Here is a 17,914-nt window from a genome sequence, read left to right as displayed (position 1 = left end):
TCTTCATCATCTCCAAGATCAAGTTTCCAAGAACATTCTATGGCTTTCGCGCTCTCGCTCTACGCCCTCCTGGGTGAGTCGGAAAGGAACACATCGCATGGCAACCTAAGTAGACTGTTTGGAGATGTCTAATCCCAAGCGTTGAGCGGTGAGCTTGATCGGGAATCGCTTCGGAGGTATATTTGATGAGAAATGGAGATGGCAATGGGGGACCACTGTGTGGGTAGTTACGACTATATTTAATGTGTTGGTATCTCTTCAGCTTTGCATATGGCGAGTACAGATCAGACGACAGCTATATGACCTTGTTGACGGCTGTCATATGCACATAAACAGTCGGAGTAAGGGCTGGGTGATGAGATGAGTTCAGTCCGATCCATGTTCGCAGATTGAAGTAGTAGTGGTATCACTAGACTGGAGCACAGACTTCCTACTACATACCTACCTACCTACATTTTCACACCTTGCATGTCTACCACTCAATGAAGACATCTTGCGCATCAGTCTTGCTGCTCTACAGTCCAGCTGTGATTCGGTACAGGTGGTCGACTTGTCTTTTCAATGTATATGCGAGGATGAGTGGATACCAAGAGATAGATAAACAATAAGAGTGAGTTTTGAGTTGCGTAAATTACGGTCACCGATCACATTCATGCCATATCATCAATAACATCAACTACTCCTCATTCATCGTTTATTGTTCCATCTGAAACTGCATTCTCGTCTTTTCATCCATCATAATGCAGCCAGCGAACAGCTCATGTTGACGATATACTCTACAGATATACATTGATACCCCAGTAAACCAAATCATACATACCCCCATCACGACCATGACCGATACCGCCTCCTCCCGTCCTTTCTCTACCTCTTCCGTCATATCGCCATATGCAGCACTCGAAGCTATCGCAGGTGGTGACTCAGTCGCTTACTCGTCCCCCTCTCAACAATCCAGATCAAGAAACGAAGATCGCAATCACCAGCATAGACCTTTAACTCCCTTAGATGATACTTCAAAAGAACCAGAATCGGACGGACCGTTTCTGGTTCGAGCTAGATTCAATTTCCAGGCTACTGATCATAGTGCTCTGTCATTCAATGCTGGAGACTTGATACAGGTCTTTGCGAGGTTGGAGAGCGGCTGGTGGGATGGGATGCTGGATGGTCAGAGAGGTTGGTTCCCAAGTAATTACGTTGAAGAAATTAACGAAGAGGATTTGAAGAGATTACAAGAACAAGACGGTGGAATACCCTTGCAGCAGTCTGAGGCTGAGGAGGATGTCTTGAGGATGGATGATGTACTAAGAGGTGGATGGGGAGATTGGGGAGGCGATACTGGATTAGACCAATTGGCAAGAGAGATGTTAGCGGGAGATGATGATGAAGAAGGTGATGATGGACAGGCTTTTGCAGAAGTCGCTCGAAGGAGACGTGCTCAAGCTGAAGGAGGAGAAGGGTTGATGATTCCTCCATCTGAGCCTGATGAATTTGGCTATTCACCAAGTCGAGAAAGAGAAGAGACGGAAAATACAATTAGACCATCAGCAGCTTCCACCCATTCCTCATCGACGCAGCATCCCCTCTCGACCAAAGGCAAGCAAAGGGAGTCAGTCCAAGGTGGTAGTAGCGCTTCTCAAGATGCGTGGATACCTTCTATCACCCCAGATGGTCAGGTGAGTGCGAATACATCATTCTGCATACATAAGACTACATGAGCTGACCTCCTATCATAGGTTTATTATCACAATACTCAGACTGGAGAAGATTCATGGGAATTGCCAATGGAAGGTCTGGGATTAGAAGAGGACGATAGTGGATTAACCCAAAATGATAATGATTTCTTCGCCAAACCTTCTCTACCATCTGATCCCTCTCCCTCTCACCAATCTGACGATAACGATTTCCGACCTCCTCCCAAAGCATCCGCCGACATACCATATCCGTGGGTTGCGAAACTCAGCGACGACGGACGAGAATGGTTCTACTATAATCGTCTCACTGGACAGTCCCGACGAGATCTACCAGCTGGTAAAGGTGATGCAAAGTCCATGACAGATGTAGGTGTAGGAATGAAACGACTTAGTGTGGGGTCCACCTCCAGGCCGTTGAGAGCATCAGTAGAGATTCAGAGAAAAGCAGTGGAAGAATGGGAAAGAAAAACCGCTGAAGCTTTGAAAGCTGTGATGCAGCCTGAGAAGAAACCCACCATGGGATTGTTAATGGACAATGTGAATGAAGCCTTGAGAGAGATATTCGAAGCTTCCGTAGCTGGATCAGCGGCTGAGGAAGAGATGTCCCGAGCGGAAGATCTAGGAAGTGAAAGTGGGATGATCGCTGCTTTGATGAGGGAGGAAAGTGCAGTGGAAATGCTATCAACCGCTCACAAGAACACTTTATCGGCGATCAGAGAACTGTTGAATTCGTTTGGGTATGTTGGACCATTAGATCGAATGGAAGAATTGCCCCGACCAAGCTGGGTAGGGGACATGACTCTGATAGGTAGTATCGGATTATTATCAGCAAACACCCATGCTGCAGTCACTTCGAAGCGGGTACCTGAAACTGGTCTTTCCATATGGTCAGAAGTGATGCGTTCAGCTTCGAAAGTGAAAGATGTCATTGCCAACTTCCCAAATACCGCTTTGGCAGGTACGATCCAGCATTCCGGAGTAGATAATGCAGAAGGATCAAGGACCAATGCCTGGCTAGGTATTGATGTGATTGGAGAACCGTTGAGCGGGAAATGGGGATTCGGCAGAACCGATAGAAACGAGCATGACTGGCATGTCTTGGATCAGAGTTCAGTCGTAGAATGTCAAAGGCTGAAGAATGACTTCGATAATGCCCTGAGGAACATCACTACCATCACGATTGGGACCGAGAATAGGCTAATAGATCTCATTAGGCTGTCGACAAAGTTCCAAGAGACGATAGGTTCATTGGACATAGCTAGTGTGATTGATGTTGATGGTGATAACGGGGACTTAGGGAATGGGATTCGATCGAGAGAAGATGATCTGAGGGAATATGAACATCTGGTAGATCAAGCTCGTCAAGCGATAACAGATTTAGATAATTCATCGAAACAGATCAACCAAGTGACCATCTCCTTACTTCAGAAAATCGATTCTCCCCTCGAAGACGTACGACCCATTCTCGAACTTCTTTCTGTGGGGATGACTACTGCTTTCAGGGCATTACCTACTCTATTGATAATATCTGGTGAACAAGTCGCAGCGGTCGACCAAGGTCTGATAAGAGGTCAAATCGGTATTCGATCATTCAGATACCATCAATCTTCTCGAAGACAATCTGGTCGACCAACGTCTATGATTTCTTCCAACTCCCGTACGAGCTTCAGTGGAGCTGGAAGTTCTTCCAGACGACATAGAGTCAGAGGACTAGAGGAAGAATTCTTAGATGCGGATGATTATGGTGAATCTCGAGATCAACCTGCCCAGATGCCTTTGACGTATGCCTCGGCCAGTACCACCAGCTTAGCACCTCAGAGAAGTCGAACGAGCAGTACGACGAGCTTGGCATACCAGCAGACAGAGAGTGATAGCGGGAGTCAGAAAGGGAATCGAACCAGTATACTTAAAGCTTTCAGGAGGAATAGAGCCGAAAGTGATGCTGACGGTGAGAATTGCCTCGCCTTATTCATATTTGCCCTCAACGTTGCATCATGACTGTACAATCGCTCCAGAGTAAGACTGTAAGCTGATGAGAAACTTGTATACTCAGGCCGGGGTACCCAACGTAACAAAACACCAAGCAAGAAACTTGCCAAACTCCTTGGTGAAGATATGTCACAGCTACCTATCAATGCGACTGTGCCTCCACCGGCACCTCCCGAAACTCCTTGGTATCTGTCCGATGACTTTGTACCTGGCGAGATCATATTTGACGATAAAGGTGGTGTCAAAGCTGGATCATTGAGAGCGCTGGTAGTAAGGTTGACTCAGCATAGTTCGACGGGTGGGTCATCGCTGCCAAGAGGATTCTATCCGTTATATCCTCGGCCTAACATATGCTGACTAAACCAAATGTAGATACACCTTTCTTCCAAGCTTTCCTCCTTACTTTCCGATCATTCACCAACGCCCACGAATTGTTCGATCATCTCGTCGAACGATACAATATCTCTCAACCTGACGGTCTTAACTTGCAACAAGCCCAAGAATGGAAAGTGAAAAAGCAAGCTCCGATCAGATTGAGAGTAGCCAACGCGCTTAGAACATGGTTGGAAAGACATTATATCGAGCAGACAGATCATGAAGTTTTAGATAGGATCGAAGAATTTGCGAATACAACTTTGCTGGCTAATGGTAGCGAGTTGATGAGCAAGCAACTATTGACGCTCGTGGGGAAGCGAGTGAGTATGAGTTCTGCCTGAATGATCCACATCTATCCATATTTCGACTCGACTCCTCTAAGTAACATTGTTCATTGAAGGATACAGCGCTGACTACCTCTTGTGATTCACAGCGTCAAGGTGAACCTGAACAAACTCGTGGTTCAGCATCTGGATCTCTCTTATCTCCCCCGGCACCCCTCTTACCCCGAGTCACCGGAAGACAATTACGTCTGACCGACGTCTCACCACTTGAGATTGCCCGTCAGTTGACGATCGTCGAGTTCATCCATTTCCAACGCATCAAACCTTCCGAATGTCTCAACCGAGCCTGGGCAGACGAGAATACCGGCTCCATCAACGCTCCGAATGTACGGAATGTGATTCTCACTGCGAATCGAATGGCAGGCTGGGTCGCGCTGCATATATTAAGCTCGAAGGATGTCAGACAAAGGGCGACGGCTATGAAGATATTGATCCAGGTGGCGGTGGTGAGTTTGCGTCCCCATTGGTTGAAAACGGCAACTGAACCTCAGAGAATGATATATTGCCAAGGAGAAAGGTTGGCTGACTCTACTAATGTCTATGTAGGAATGCCGAAACCTCAACAACTTCTCTTCGATGGCTGGTATAGTAGCTGGATTGAACTCTGCACCCATCACGCGACTAAAACGGACCAAGGAATTGTTAAGTGCCAAAACACAAAGTTTGAAATCGGATTTGGACAAGACGTTAGATTCGACCAAAAATTTTGCGAATTATAGAGATATGTTGAAGACTATTAATCCACCTTGTGTGCCTTTCTTTGGTGAGTACAGTCACATTTGGTGAAATTGGAGAGTTGAGTAGGAAACTGATTGGAAATCATTTATTAGGGTTCTATCTCTCCGCTTTGACATTTATAGAAGACGGTAATAAGAATTTCATCCAACCTGGTGGACCTAACAGCTACAACGCCGCTGGAGGGAAGGGATTGACCAATTCGAATTCTAATTCTTCATTGACGAACAATCTGATTAAACCATTACAGTCTTCCACTTCATCAACTGCCAACTCCAGTGGAACAGCTGTCCAACAACAGCCATTGATTAATTTCTTCAAGAGAGCATTAAACGCTGAGATCCTTCGAGATATCGCTCAATACCAATCACAACCTTATAACCTCGCTCGATGTAAGCCCGTCTTGGAGTGGATCATGAGAGGTTTAGACGAAGTTGAAAAAGGAGGTGATCTATATGAAGTCTCACAAGCTTTGGAACCGAGAGAGAAAGAGGAAGAAAGGATAACGAGGATGTTACACGATAGTGTAGGTTAAAATCGATCTTTTTCGCTGTCACTTTGGTTCTGTATGAGAAGAATCTTGTCGAATCATATCATATCATATAATATCTTGACGATGACGATGACAATGACAATGCATTATGGGAATGGAGGTAAATTGGTTGTACTTGATCTAACTTGATTCATCTTTGTCTCACTTATAGGGTTTCATATAACCTCGATCCAGTTCTATTCATTCGACAGGGTATAATCGCTGGACGATTCGACTAGAAGAAGGAAAGAAGTTATGCTTAATCGATCGATCGGTGTTTCAAATAGGTGCAGAACAAAAGGGATAAGCAGGAGAATCAGGGCAATGGAATGGGGACATTATGTACGTATAGGTGTGGATCGTTGAGTGATAGATAGGTCCCTTGATTAGGTGAGCTGGGATTAGTGGATGAGTATCTTGTCGGATAAAAGGGATCCTTTAGGTATAGTATCATATGCTATAAAATGTGATGAAACGTTTTACTACACAACCTCATGATATATCAAGCATTTGCGGCTGACAAGTCTTGTATCGAAAGTTGGTAGAGTACATTGTGTTAAATGTTGGCAACATTATAATCCGATCTAATGATAGGAATCACATGGTTCTGTACAGTACAATATGTCCACAAGATATCGAAATCCACCCAAATACCAAGTCTCAAGAGATTTCGCGGATTTACCACTTGACTTCGTGGATTAAAACCACTTTAGTTGATTCACCTTGCCATCCCCTATCTCCCGAGGCAGTTATCAGAAATCTACCCGTTGGATCGACGACTATACGAAGTGAAGTAAAGCCAACGTTAGCTCGATACATATTCACCTTTGCATAAGAGACAGATTCGGGAACCTACTCATCGAAGATATTGTTCCACCATGATGTCCCGCTATGATCTTGAAAGGCGGCTTGGAACTTCTCTTCTTCATATTCATCGATTCTTCTTGACCAAAGTATTCCGATGTATTCCATAATCTAATATTATCTTGTGATGCACTGCACCATCAATCAGATATCAGCATCGTACTTTGACAGTTTTTCCATATCACACCAGTATGAACCTGACTCGACTCACGTAGCTATATGATTACCATCTGGGAAAGCTACCAGACAACTTATCGGGCCTGATTCAGCCGGTGTCCTCAATGTCGTCAATAGATTAGGCGACTTTGCAGAGGATGAACGTCGCACATCCCATAAATCGATCGTACCGTTCCTACGACCTGCTAATACCTGATTACCGTTGGCTGACCAACACGCCTACCATCATCCTTCATCAGCTTGTAACCTTTGAATTACTACTAATGAGAGAATCACTCACAGACATACACCACGGCGGAGCTCTTTCACCAGGCATCAATCTTCCCACCCCTACTCCCGTACCCTCGTTGGGAGGTACCCTCCTATCTATCAGTACCACTTGACCATCCATCGAGCTAGTCAACAACACATCTTCTGAAAAGGCTTTGTAAGATGTATGACTGAGCAGGGGTATATGAGCAGCGGCTTGACGGGCGTTCGAAGGTCCTGCTCCTGCCGATTGGGGAACAAAGAGAGGTGCAGCACCCGTAGATGAAGTAGCAGGTGTAGGTTGTTCCGATACGACTGGTTGAGGTAGCTTAGGTTGACCAGGTAGAGCCAATCCTGGTCCCTTCGGCTTGTTTAGCACTGGCGGGGTGGGAGTAACATCTCGAAGTGGTGTAGGAGCTTTTGAAGGGACGATGGAAGGTGGGACAGTCTCTCCTTCGCCATCTAGATCATCATCTCCATCTCCACCAAACAAAGAGTCCATAGATGGCGATTTCGCTTCTGACATCTCTACATCCCCATTGGCAGTTCCATTCTCTTCTTTAGTCGAATCGCCGTTAGTTTCCGGTTTGTCTGCGCCATCGACAGGAAGGGCATCTTCAGCAGCTTGCTCGTCCTCTTTCTCTTTCTTATCGAAGAATTCAGGTCCCATGGAAATAGATATATTCTCCTTGGTCGTGATATCCTCATCCCCATCCACCTCGTCTTCATCAGCCTGCCGGCGGGGAGACGGCGTGGGAGACGCTGGAGCGGTGTATGGTCGGAGAGATAGGGATGACAGTTGTGCACCGTGAGTGGGGTACGATCGGACCACTTGACCTGCGTTCAGATCCCATTCCTACAACAAATTGGTCAGCAAGAGGAAGTTGAGTTGATATAGGAATTACTTACTCTTACTGTACCATCCCACGAACCACTCAATAGACCTTTTTCGTTAGGCAGAAGCGATAGACATGACACCACATTCGTATGACCTTTCAAAGAATGTACGAGATGACCAGGAGCATGCCGCAGGGTATATAGATTGATTGGGCCAGACTGAGATACGGGTAAGATGTCAGCTGCAGTTTAGAAGGGACAGATCGAATAGCTCACCTGAGTCCCCGTCAAAGTGAACAGTCCATCCCCCTCGCAAGCCATACTATACACAGGTTCTGCTCTTTTCCCTACTGATCCATTATTGATACCTTCCACTTCGTTCGCCCACCATCCCCTACCCACCCCAGCTTTATTTATGGTTTCTCCGAGACCGACCACACTCCGTTGTTGGGCGGTCATCATCTGTCCACCGTTCACACTTCCCCATAAATCGTATGCTCGCACATACCCATCTTGACTTCCCGCTAGCAGATATGAGAGACATGAGGTCGACGCGAGTGAGTGCACAGGCGATGGTAAAGGTATACCAGCTATAGCTTCTATCGAGAGCGATTTAGGTGGTGTGCTGAAAGATGGGATGAATAAACTACGCCGTATCAAATGAGGAGGTTGAGGTTGATTCTGCTCTGATATTGGTTTCAACGAAGGTGATCGCGATTTTTTGACTGAGCCTGTACATCCGTCATATGCATGTCAGCTTCATGGTGTGCTTGGATAGGACGGAGATGATTCACGGGTTTCTTCATCCCCTCCATCCATCACAATGTCACCATCTTCGCCTTCCGCTTCTCCTTCTCCCTCAGCTTCGTCTTCCGTACTTGCCTCTTCATTCTGATCCTCATCCTCCTCTTCATCTTCATTATCCTCTCCTTCCGCTTCCTCGTCGTCCTCGTTGTCTCCATCATCTTCTTCGTCCTCGTCGTCCTCGTCGTTGTCGTTCTCTTCTGCGTCTTCGTCCACATCGGACCCGTCTTCGTCCGAGCCGTCTCTACATAGGTTGATATGAGTATACATGTAGCCAAGAGCACCCATAAGCTCGATGTACTCACGCCATCCCCTCCTCGTTGTCATTATCATCTTCATCCCCATTAACACCATTTATACCATCCTCCTGAAGTTGTAATTACGAGGACTAATTAGCGATGTACTCATTACACGGTTAATCCACTTACATCCTCTTCCTCTTCGTTGTCGTAGTACTCATCCTCTTCATCTTCATCGTAGTTTGGCATTGTCCAAGATACTACACATATGTATTATGCCGAGATACAAGAGGTTATAGATGATCAGGATGAAGGCAGAAAGACAAAAAACCGGATGAAATGTCAAAGTGGAGGAATGGAAAGCAAAACCAGTGACAACTGAATCGCATCACCACCACCACCACCACCACCTATCTGTCTTTCCTTTCTTTCTCTTCATCACCCTCCCAAATTCATATACATACGTATCATCCATTCATCAGACAACGAGGATTAAGACTGAAGCATTCCAAGATGTCTGGTACAGGGCCAAGAGAAGCAGTCTTGTAAGTACATCTACGGTCGGAGTATTTCTAGTTGTCAACGTACAATGAGCAGTGCTGATGTCATTACAGCCCGACACGTATGAACCTCACCTTGACCAAAGGTCGATTGAAGGGTGCTCAGACTGGACATTCCCTGCTAGCTAAGAAGAGAGATGCTCTCACTACCAGATTCAGAACTATCTTGAGAAAGGTCGACGAGGTGGGTATGACTCACTACTTTCGGAAATGACGCACGGCCGCTGACACAGTTATGTATGTAGGCCAAAAGATTGATGGGAAGAGTACTTCAACTTGCATCTTTCTCACTTGCCGAAGTCACCTACACGGCTGGTGATATAGGATATCAAGTGCAGGAATCAGTCAAGAAAGCTAGTTATACCGTTCAAGCGAGACAGGAGAATGTTAGTGGGGTTGTGTTACCTGCCTTTGATGGCGTGAGAAGTAAAGATGCCAGTGGTGCGTACGCTGTCTCATTAAAATTCATACGTTTCTTGAAGAACCAATGTGGATGCTAAAAGATGCTTGCTGGGTAGACTTCAATCTCACCGGTTTGAGTAGAGGTGGTCAACAGATCCAGAAATGTAGAGATACCTATGTGAAAGCTGTTGGAACTCTGGTCGAGCTGGCTTCTTTGCAAGTACGTATATTCTCATACACTTTTGAAGCGATATACAAATACCCCACACTGCTGATACCATGACTAGACCGCTTTCACTATCCTTGATGAAGTTATCAGAGCGACCAACCGACGAGTTAACGCCATCGAGCATGTCGTCATTCCTCGTCTGGATAATACAATAAAATATATCAACTCAGAGTTGGATGAGATGGATCGGTAAGTCGTCTGTTCACATCGAGGCGCTGTGACTCCTCCTCGTACTGGAGAAGAGCCCATACTTATGCTGATATGTAAACCGATAGTGAGGAGTTCTTCCGACTCAAGAAAGTCCAAGGTAAGAAGAAACGAGATGCGGAGAAGGCCAACGAATCCCGACAAGTCCAAAATGCCGAGTTCACAGAAGGTGGTGGAGAACTGCACAGAGATGAAGGGATCGGTGGTGGTGAGGCTGGCGGGGCTGATATGTTGGATGAAGGTAAAGATGATGATGTTATTTTCTAATTGTGTGAGTGGTCACCAACGGAATCTGGTTGTAATGGTATATGTGCTGATTTTGCGTCAGGTCATGTCATGTATCGTTGTCTCTTCCGTTCCATGCTAGATGATCATAAGAAAACGAGTCTGTTGGCTCAGTTCAGGCTATCCCAGATGTCGCATTATTAACGGATCTGACTGGAAGTGCTGATCTCTGATACCAAACATGGTTTCGTTGTCAATGTCACTGACGAATTACATCGCATCCCTTCTCACCTATGTTCCTGCAATTCCGACTGCTCCACAAATATCATCACCAATAGCTGCAACTGACATGTCACAATTGCTACGATAGAAATGATGCTTGCGGATCTTGAAGCCAATCACAAGGCAATCGAAAGTCTTGATCTACACACGTATCATTCATTACAAATACCCAACTCATCTACAAGAGCTATCGATTTAGCCGACTGCGGGTAATTTTTGTTCTTCAATCCTATCTGTCAACCAATATTGACCTCATCCCTTCTTTGAGGCCCGATTTACTTTACTCCTTATGTCTTCTTACGACACCCATCTCTCATCTCTACACATGCTTTTGATCAACTTGCTCAAGCACCTCAGTGTCAACCATATCGTCCACAGCAGCTGGTGCGGCCGGGATGATCGAGATCAGTCCCGCTAGGGAGATAACAGCAGGTACAATGAGTGCTGCGTTGAGCGCCATCAATGCTGACAGTCGAGCTTTGTTGGATCCAATCGCGAAAGAGACTGTTTGGCCGACACACTCGCAAGCTCTGAACAAACCTCCAGTTCGCGTAGAGGCTTTGAGATCGGTCGAGAAAGTACTGAGACACCAATAGAGGTAGACCTGACACCAGTATCCCGAAGCGAACATGACAAGGTAGCAGAAGTATGCTCTACCCCAGAGACCCGAGTCGCTGATTACAGATTGTCAGTCTTATGTCCCAGCCTGCTCACGGTAGAGATGCTCACATTGTATAATCAAATGCGGTGGATTTGGGCAGAGTCCATTGCTTGACGTTAACCCACACCAATGCGGCGATTTGAGGTACGAGCCAGATGATCATTCCCATCCATGCTTTCTTTTTTTGGGATAACGACTTCAAATCAAGGAATCGACCATATATCAAAGTCGTAGCGACAGCGGTCGTAGCTATTGACTGGTTAGCCATTACCCATCAGAAGCAGGACGATAAGGGAAAGTTACTTACGGGCAAGGAAAGAAGACAGTGCTCGAGCTCTGACACTGAAATGAACAGTGAGGTATGTACCGAAAGGCGCAAGGAAGAAGAAAGAATAGAAAGCAGGTGCAGCGATTAACCATAACTAATCAAGAGAGTATTAGCTCCCTGGCTGGCTTGTGCGGGAAGTGATATAAATTTGGGAGCACAGTAGACTTACACGTCTGTTGCTGAGATGTTTGATCAGAGCCCTCAGCTCCTCTGCCCAAGTGATCTTACGAGAGATAGGTACACGAGTACCATCGTTCCTCCTTACTCTTTCGGATGGAGTGAGAAGTAAAGCCCAAATCCATCCTGTCGATTCGAGAGTCATGAATACTATGTATGTGCTCCATGCGACCCCGCCCGCTCCGGCCGTTTTGTAATTGGTGACCAGCGCGACGATTCCACCCAGGATACTTCCTGAATTTCGCATACCGGACCAAATACCTACAGATGGCAATCAGTCATGTAGGCCATACAGTATATTAGATTGAAGACAAGGCGAAGGCTAATACTGAGATGAGACGAACGAAGCACTAACTGAGATATTTTCCTCGTTCATGTAATCTTGGATAAGTTAACATTGCTGCTCCCTCTGAGACGTAGACGAATCCGTTGGTTAACCCTGTGACGATCTTTGCGAAGACTAGGTACCACCCTGGACCTCCTTTCGCGACTACGTATGAAGCTGATCCAGTTAGAGGAAAGCAGACAGCGTTGATCAAGCATGCCCATCTGACACCGAGCTTGTTGACCAGAGGACCACCGAAGAAAGTCATCAGAGCGGTACCGGCGTAATTTAGAGCTTGAGCGAGATTCGCAAGGTTCGGATCACTCAGACCATTTCCACCGAGATTACTCATCGCATCTGCCAATGCTGGACCGACGAATGAGACGCTGCACAGAACGATTTTTAGTGGGAGAAGGTTGTGCACATGTTTGATTGGAATGGGACTTACGCTCCGAAAAGAAGCATCTGACAAAGAACACCCCGATAAAACCTGATGTATCTAGGTTTGTTAAGGTATTCCTCGTCTATCTCCTTCGTCGCATCGTAGTCAATTTGAGTCTCGACGACGTTCGTCTCGGCCACAGGGACCTTCAGACCATCCTCTGGTGCCACACTCGCTGCGATACCTGCTGAAGCTGTATTATGTGACATTCTATGTGAGTCACTCGTCGAGCATCAACCTGAGGAGTACTTATATCAACCAGAAACAAGAGGAAAGGGGAATGGCATTCGCATAAGGGCCTATCTTCATATATGGTCTTTACGGATTAGCGGACTATAGTCCTTCAGCTTGCGATAAAGTCAAGTCAAGTGGACATGAATCCGTCGCGCATCTCCGGTACCATTAGATACGAGCCTCATAGAGGCGACGCTTAGAAGAAAGTGGTCTAACCATTTCTAGCAACTCGAGGTTGTGGTCTTTCGCTTTGCCAAGAGCAGTGAGAAGGGGACAGTTCTCCTCGTCCACCGCAAATAGAAGTAGAAGGGGAGTCATGGGAAACATACGATCGGATATGAAAGGGTCAAGCAAGGTACGTTAAGCTATGAATGGTGAATGAATGCCGGAATTTAGCCGAATGTTTTTGATGCTTATCATGACTTTCAGCTCCTTCCGGAATTCACCAGCGAATGGACTCGCTCAGCTTTGAGCTGGATTGAGTCATTCAATCCCATAATAAGGAGGGTTGGGAAGAGACCCTATGAAGATTATCTCGACTTATCGGCAAAGGGCAATGCCCAAATGCCAATTTCTCTAAGCGTAAGCGCGACAAGTATCACCAGACCTCGATAAGAAGGATTTTCTGTTGGCTGAGCAGTTACCATGAGTCGCTCATACTGAATCTGCTTTCCCTTGCTCTCCAGCAATCTGAGGCGCTGTTGTTCATTGCTATTGCTGGAATCCAGCGCGCACTTTTGCTCAGATAGCTGAGATGACAACAATGATAACCACAACAGGAGATGAATCAGGACAAAGCTCAGGATGAGGGGGAATGACCACTCCACGTGCATCTCGCGTGCTGACGCGTGGGACGTGTACGTAACCCAGTTAAATTGGATAAACAACGTCAAACCGTGACTGTTTTCAACGTTTCGTTTTTTGTTCCTTCTTTCTGTTTTCTTGTGTACTCACTATACTTCTTCATGAACCACCATGGCACCGACAGCACCCACGGCCTCTTCCTCCTCGAGGTCAAAACCTTTACCTCAACGATCTGAGATAGCACCAGCTACCCAATCGAACGCAGGCAGAGTGACTAGATTGAGAGCTGCGAAGGAACCAACTGCCAGTCCTGCGATTGGATCGAGGATGGGTGCAGCTACACTGCCTAGAACACCTGGGCTGTTGGCTAAAGGGAAGGAAGGATTGAGGAAGGTGTCTGGCAAGATTGGGCAGAAGGAGAAAGAGGTGAGCTTCCGATGCAGGTAGATTTTAAGTGAGTGCCTGTATGAGCTGACGAGATTATCTTTAATCATATAGACGCAGGTTAAGAAAGCTACTGTACAAGAGCACAATGATTATACAGAGAGTCTCCAGGTGAGCTTTCTCCTACCCTTGGGTACAGTTCGGAGTGCTCATCAAGAGTCGTAGGCATACCTTCGTATACGACCTTCACCAGCAGACTCGGAAGGACATACCTCAACTAGACCATACCTCGAGATCCAGTCAGAAACGGATGTATTGATGAGAGCACCATCGGTGAGCTATCCAGATATCTTCAGGACAACCTGGGAGGTAGCTGACATGCGAGCGTCATTAGGAGTCATCTCGTCATCACATACCTAAACCACCTCATATCTATTCATTCGACAAGGTTTTCCCTCCCACCACCCCTCAATCATCTTTCTTCGGCACAACGACCTTACCTTTAGTTGAGAAGCTGTTACAAGGTGAAAATGGATTATTGTTCGCTTATGGAGTCAGCAACAGTGGGAAGAGTTACACTATTCAAGGTGGTTCTACTCATTCAGCAGCGGATAGAGGTGTTTTACCCAGGTCAATCGACGTAGTGTTCAATTCTATTGAGGGGTTAAAGAGTAATGCGAACGTGAGCTGCCCTCAGACTCCTGGGTTGAATTGTGCCAGCTGACTCTGTATTTATAGCTCAAACCGCAAGGATTGGCTGATGTGGTACTGAGCGACGAGCAGGATGATCCTATAATATTGAATGATCCTCTAGCTGCAAGTGAACCGAAGATAGAAGATGGTAAGTAGACGTCACAAGAGCACGATCACTTCAGCTGATTGATGTTTGCGCGAGTAGCCGTTAAAGTGGATCGAAACTTCTCGTATGCAGTCTTTGTATCATATGCAGAGGTTTACAATGAAAAGGTGAGCTTAAACTGTCATCTTGCTGCTCCATTCGATAATGCTGAGCCCTGTATCTGCTATCATAGATTTTCGATCTTCTCGACTCTGCCCTTCCTACCACACCATCTACACCTGGTGTCGCCAGAAGTCGAGCTACAAATGCCGGTCTACCAAGAGCGTCCAACACTTATGGCTTCCCTGGTGCCCTTACCTCGTCTTTCAACCTTGCAGCTATGGCCAACGGAGGCGGCGGTATACTTAAACGACATGCTTTATCGCTGAAGAATGATCCGGAGGGAAATGGCAAATATATCGCTGGGCTTAAAGATGTCCGGGTTAGGACTCGAGAGGTCAGCTATTTTTGCAAATTTTCTCAAAGGTTGTTATCTTAGAAGCTGACACGATGATGATGATCTGCAGGAAGCTTTGGCCGTGTTCCGATCCGGACAAAGCGCGAGACAAGTATTCGGTACCATCGCCAACAGGGAGTCATCACGATCTCATGGTATATTCACAATCAAAGTAGTCAGGATACATAATGGTGCGCCTGACGATCCCGACTCCGCTCAGGTATCGAGATTAGCTATTGTTGATTTAGCTGGATCTGAGAGGACGAGAAATACACAGACCACCGGAGATAGGTTGAAGGAAGCTGGAAACATCAATAAATCCCTAATGGTCCTGGGTCAATGTCTTGAGGTGCTTAGGTCGAACCAGCAGAGGATGCATCAATCAGGTAGCGGTGTAGCCGGAACCAAGAAGAAATTATCAGTCGTTCCTTTCAGACACTCGAAGTTGACTGAAGTGTTCCAGAATTTTTTCGTTGGTGATGGAAGAGCGGTATGTCTGATCTTATCAATTGAATGATTGAAAGTGATAAACTGATGTATTTCATCGATGACAGGTCATCATCGTCAACGTCAACCCGTACGATACCGGTTTTGATGAGAACTCGCATGTCATGCGATTTTCAGCCATAGCGAGGGAGATCCAAACTACCGCTTCGAACAAGGTGGGAACTTCCGGGTTTCCATTGCTAAAACGACAGATCAGCACGCAATTCTCCGCATTGCGAAATGCCGTTAGTGGACATGCACACGGTCATGGACACGGTCCAATGAAGATCAAAGTGACTGTGCCTGTTTTACCCAAACCTGAAGATAACAGCAAGAAGTTAGCGATGGATAGAGAAAGTCAAGGATTTGTAATGGTGGAAGAGGAATTAGAGGTTGTTGAAGAGAGTGAGAGTGAGAGTGATGAAGAGGATAAAGATGCTTTGGTGGAATACCTGTTCGATCAGTTGAAGGAAATGAAAACAAGGGTGAGTCGCTTCACTGGTGAATTCTGTCAGACATTAGCTGACGATACCATTTCGAAATGAACAGTTGTACGAATCGGAGATGAGGAATGCCTCGATCGAAGTTGAAGTGCGGGAGGAGGTAGCGAAAGAGATGCAAGAGTCATTGCAGAGAATGCACGATGATTTCAGTAAACATCTTAGTGAACAGGTAGGTCTCTTACAGTTTGAAGTTTAGGTTTCGATGATCATGCGAAGAAGCTGAGGCTGTCTACCATTTAGGTCGCTGCCAACGACCTTAAAACGGATCGAAAGATCGACATAGTCACGAGAACCATGACGCCGGCTATTCATCGCATCGCTCGCGCCCCATTCCAACCTGGTTCAGCGACATCGTTGAGGATCAGTGAGGATGTCTCGATGGAAGATCCAGATGAAAGTTTTGAATCTGCAATTGATGCTTCATTGGTAAGCTTGTTTTCCCTTACTGTGATAAGAAGTACGTAGCTGACCTTTAGGTGATCCGGGTACAGATGACATCAGGAGATGACTCCGTCTTGACTCAAGAATCCGATCCATTCGTAATGAGATCACCTGGATTACCGCAGATCACTCTCACCAGGGACTCTTTCAAACCTGTTGATCTGCCCGATTCACCTTCACCGGCTGCCCAAGACCATGGAGATGTCAGCGCTGAAGCTGATACAAGTATTGAGGCGAACACTACTGTAGAAACCGAGGATGGAGAAGAAGTCGAGGAAACTACGAAAGAGGAGATTGAGCTGGAATCGGAAGTTGAAGATGATGATGTGGAAGCTGTCAAGCCCATAGGCGAGTCTGTAAGCTCGGAAGAAGAGAGTGTTCTAGACACAGACGAAGACGAGGATGAAGAGGAGGAAGAAGAGAGTGAGGAGGACGATGATGAGGATGCGGATGAGGAAGAAGTTGATTCTGACGAATCGGCATTCACACTTTCCGATTCGGAAGATGATGTGGATGAAGACAGCGATGATAGTGGAAATTCGTCGCCCGTTAGGAAAGCTTCGAGTACGAGAAGAACAACTGGATCACCTAAGAAACCTAGTAGGAACTTATCGCCTGTAAAGAAAGCTACTCCCGCTAAACCGAAGAAGCCTAATACACCTGCGAAGAGTACAAAAGTATCTACCTCGACTGCTAATCCATTGAGTGGGCCTTCGACGCCTGCACCTTTGAGCGAGAGGATCAGCCAACTTCAACTATCTGAAGATGAGGATGAGATGCCTATTAAGACCACGACTAAGAAGAAAAGGTAAGTTATTTGATCCTTCCGTACGATTGTCACTGTAGCTGATATGGTCTATCTGAAAATCTAGGACACTCGGCAAGAAGATCGTAACAGAAGATGAGATGATACACGCCGATCAAGTGAAGATGAGCGTGGGTGGAGCTGAAGTTAGAAGGATGCTTAGGGGTTAAACATCGATTTGAAGAATAGATGACGATAATGGTATATGGGTTTGGTCGAGAATAATTCGGTCGGACAGGTTTAATATCACATGGACAGTTCTTGTAAGATTTCAGAAGGTTTTGAGTT

The 17,914-nt window shown here is 46.2% G+C and overlaps 5 protein-coding genes across 5 annotated transcripts; 3 read left to right on the top strand and 2 right to left on the bottom strand.

Moving 5' to 3' along the window:
• Nucleotides 1–833: 833 nt before the first annotated feature.
• Nucleotides 834–5,669, top strand: L199_006475 (uncharacterized protein; the record flags this gene model as incomplete). The annotated part of the gene is made up of 7 exons (XM_064892174.1): nucleotides 834–1,673; nucleotides 1,734–3,639; nucleotides 3,745–3,978; nucleotides 4,053–4,375; nucleotides 4,489–4,845; nucleotides 4,946–5,162; nucleotides 5,230–5,669. 7 exons carry the CDS (start codon nucleotides 834–836, stop codon nucleotides 5,667–5,669), a joined length of 4,317 nt encoding a protein of 1,438 aa, XP_064748246.1.
• A 675-nt stretch (nucleotides 5,670–6,344) lies between these two features.
• Nucleotides 6,345–9,085, bottom strand: L199_006474 (uncharacterized protein; the record flags this gene model as incomplete). Its single annotated transcript, XM_064892173.1, has 9 exons — nucleotides 6,345–6,445; nucleotides 6,523–6,662; nucleotides 6,742–6,926; nucleotides 6,988–7,812; nucleotides 7,866–8,012; nucleotides 8,070–8,524; nucleotides 8,588–8,841; nucleotides 8,903–8,964; nucleotides 9,026–9,085. 9 exons carry the CDS (start codon nucleotides 9,083–9,085, stop codon nucleotides 6,345–6,347), a joined length of 2,229 nt encoding a protein of 742 aa, XP_064748245.1.
• Nucleotides 9,086–9,349: 264 nt separating this feature from the next.
• On the top strand, nucleotides 9,350–10,501 carry L199_006473 (uncharacterized protein; the record flags this gene model as incomplete). Its single annotated transcript, XM_064892172.1, has 6 exons — nucleotides 9,350–9,381; nucleotides 9,451–9,580; nucleotides 9,642–9,837; nucleotides 9,915–10,018; nucleotides 10,086–10,216; nucleotides 10,303–10,501. The coding sequence occupies 6 exons, from the start codon at nucleotides 9,350–9,352 to the stop codon at nucleotides 10,499–10,501; spliced, it is 792 nt and encodes a 263-aa protein (XP_064748244.1).
• Nucleotides 10,502–11,060: 559 nt separating this feature from the next.
• L199_006472 (uncharacterized protein) lies at nucleotides 11,061–12,883 on the bottom strand (the record flags this gene model as incomplete). The annotated part of the gene is made up of 6 exons (XM_064892171.1): nucleotides 11,061–11,415; nucleotides 11,471–11,651; nucleotides 11,710–11,824; nucleotides 11,900–12,168; nucleotides 12,263–12,618; nucleotides 12,681–12,883. The coding sequence occupies 6 exons, from the start codon at nucleotides 12,881–12,883 to the stop codon at nucleotides 11,061–11,063; spliced, it is 1,479 nt and encodes a 492-aa protein (XP_064748243.1).
• Nucleotides 12,884–13,883: 1,000 nt separating this feature from the next.
• On the top strand, nucleotides 13,884–17,796 carry L199_006471 (uncharacterized protein; the record flags this gene model as incomplete). The annotated part of the gene is made up of 13 exons (XM_064892170.1): nucleotides 13,884–14,138; nucleotides 14,211–14,267; nucleotides 14,322–14,429; nucleotides 14,491–14,778; nucleotides 14,835–14,937; nucleotides 14,995–15,062; nucleotides 15,128–15,391; nucleotides 15,462–15,881; nucleotides 15,946–16,362; nucleotides 16,427–16,549; nucleotides 16,621–16,806; nucleotides 16,872–17,629; nucleotides 17,694–17,796. The coding sequence occupies 13 exons, from the start codon at nucleotides 13,884–13,886 to the stop codon at nucleotides 17,794–17,796; spliced, it is 3,150 nt and encodes a 1,049-aa protein (XP_064748242.1).
• Between the last annotated feature and the right edge of the window lie 118 nt (nucleotides 17,797–17,914).

Source organism: Kwoniella botswanensis, chromosome 1 (assembly GCF_036426115.1).
Source record: "Kwoniella botswanensis chromosome 1, complete sequence".
Classification (NCBI taxonomy): domain Eukaryota; kingdom Fungi; phylum Basidiomycota; class Tremellomycetes; order Tremellales; family Cryptococcaceae; genus Kwoniella; species Kwoniella botswanensis.
This window is presented reverse-complemented; position numbering and strand designations above follow the sequence as displayed.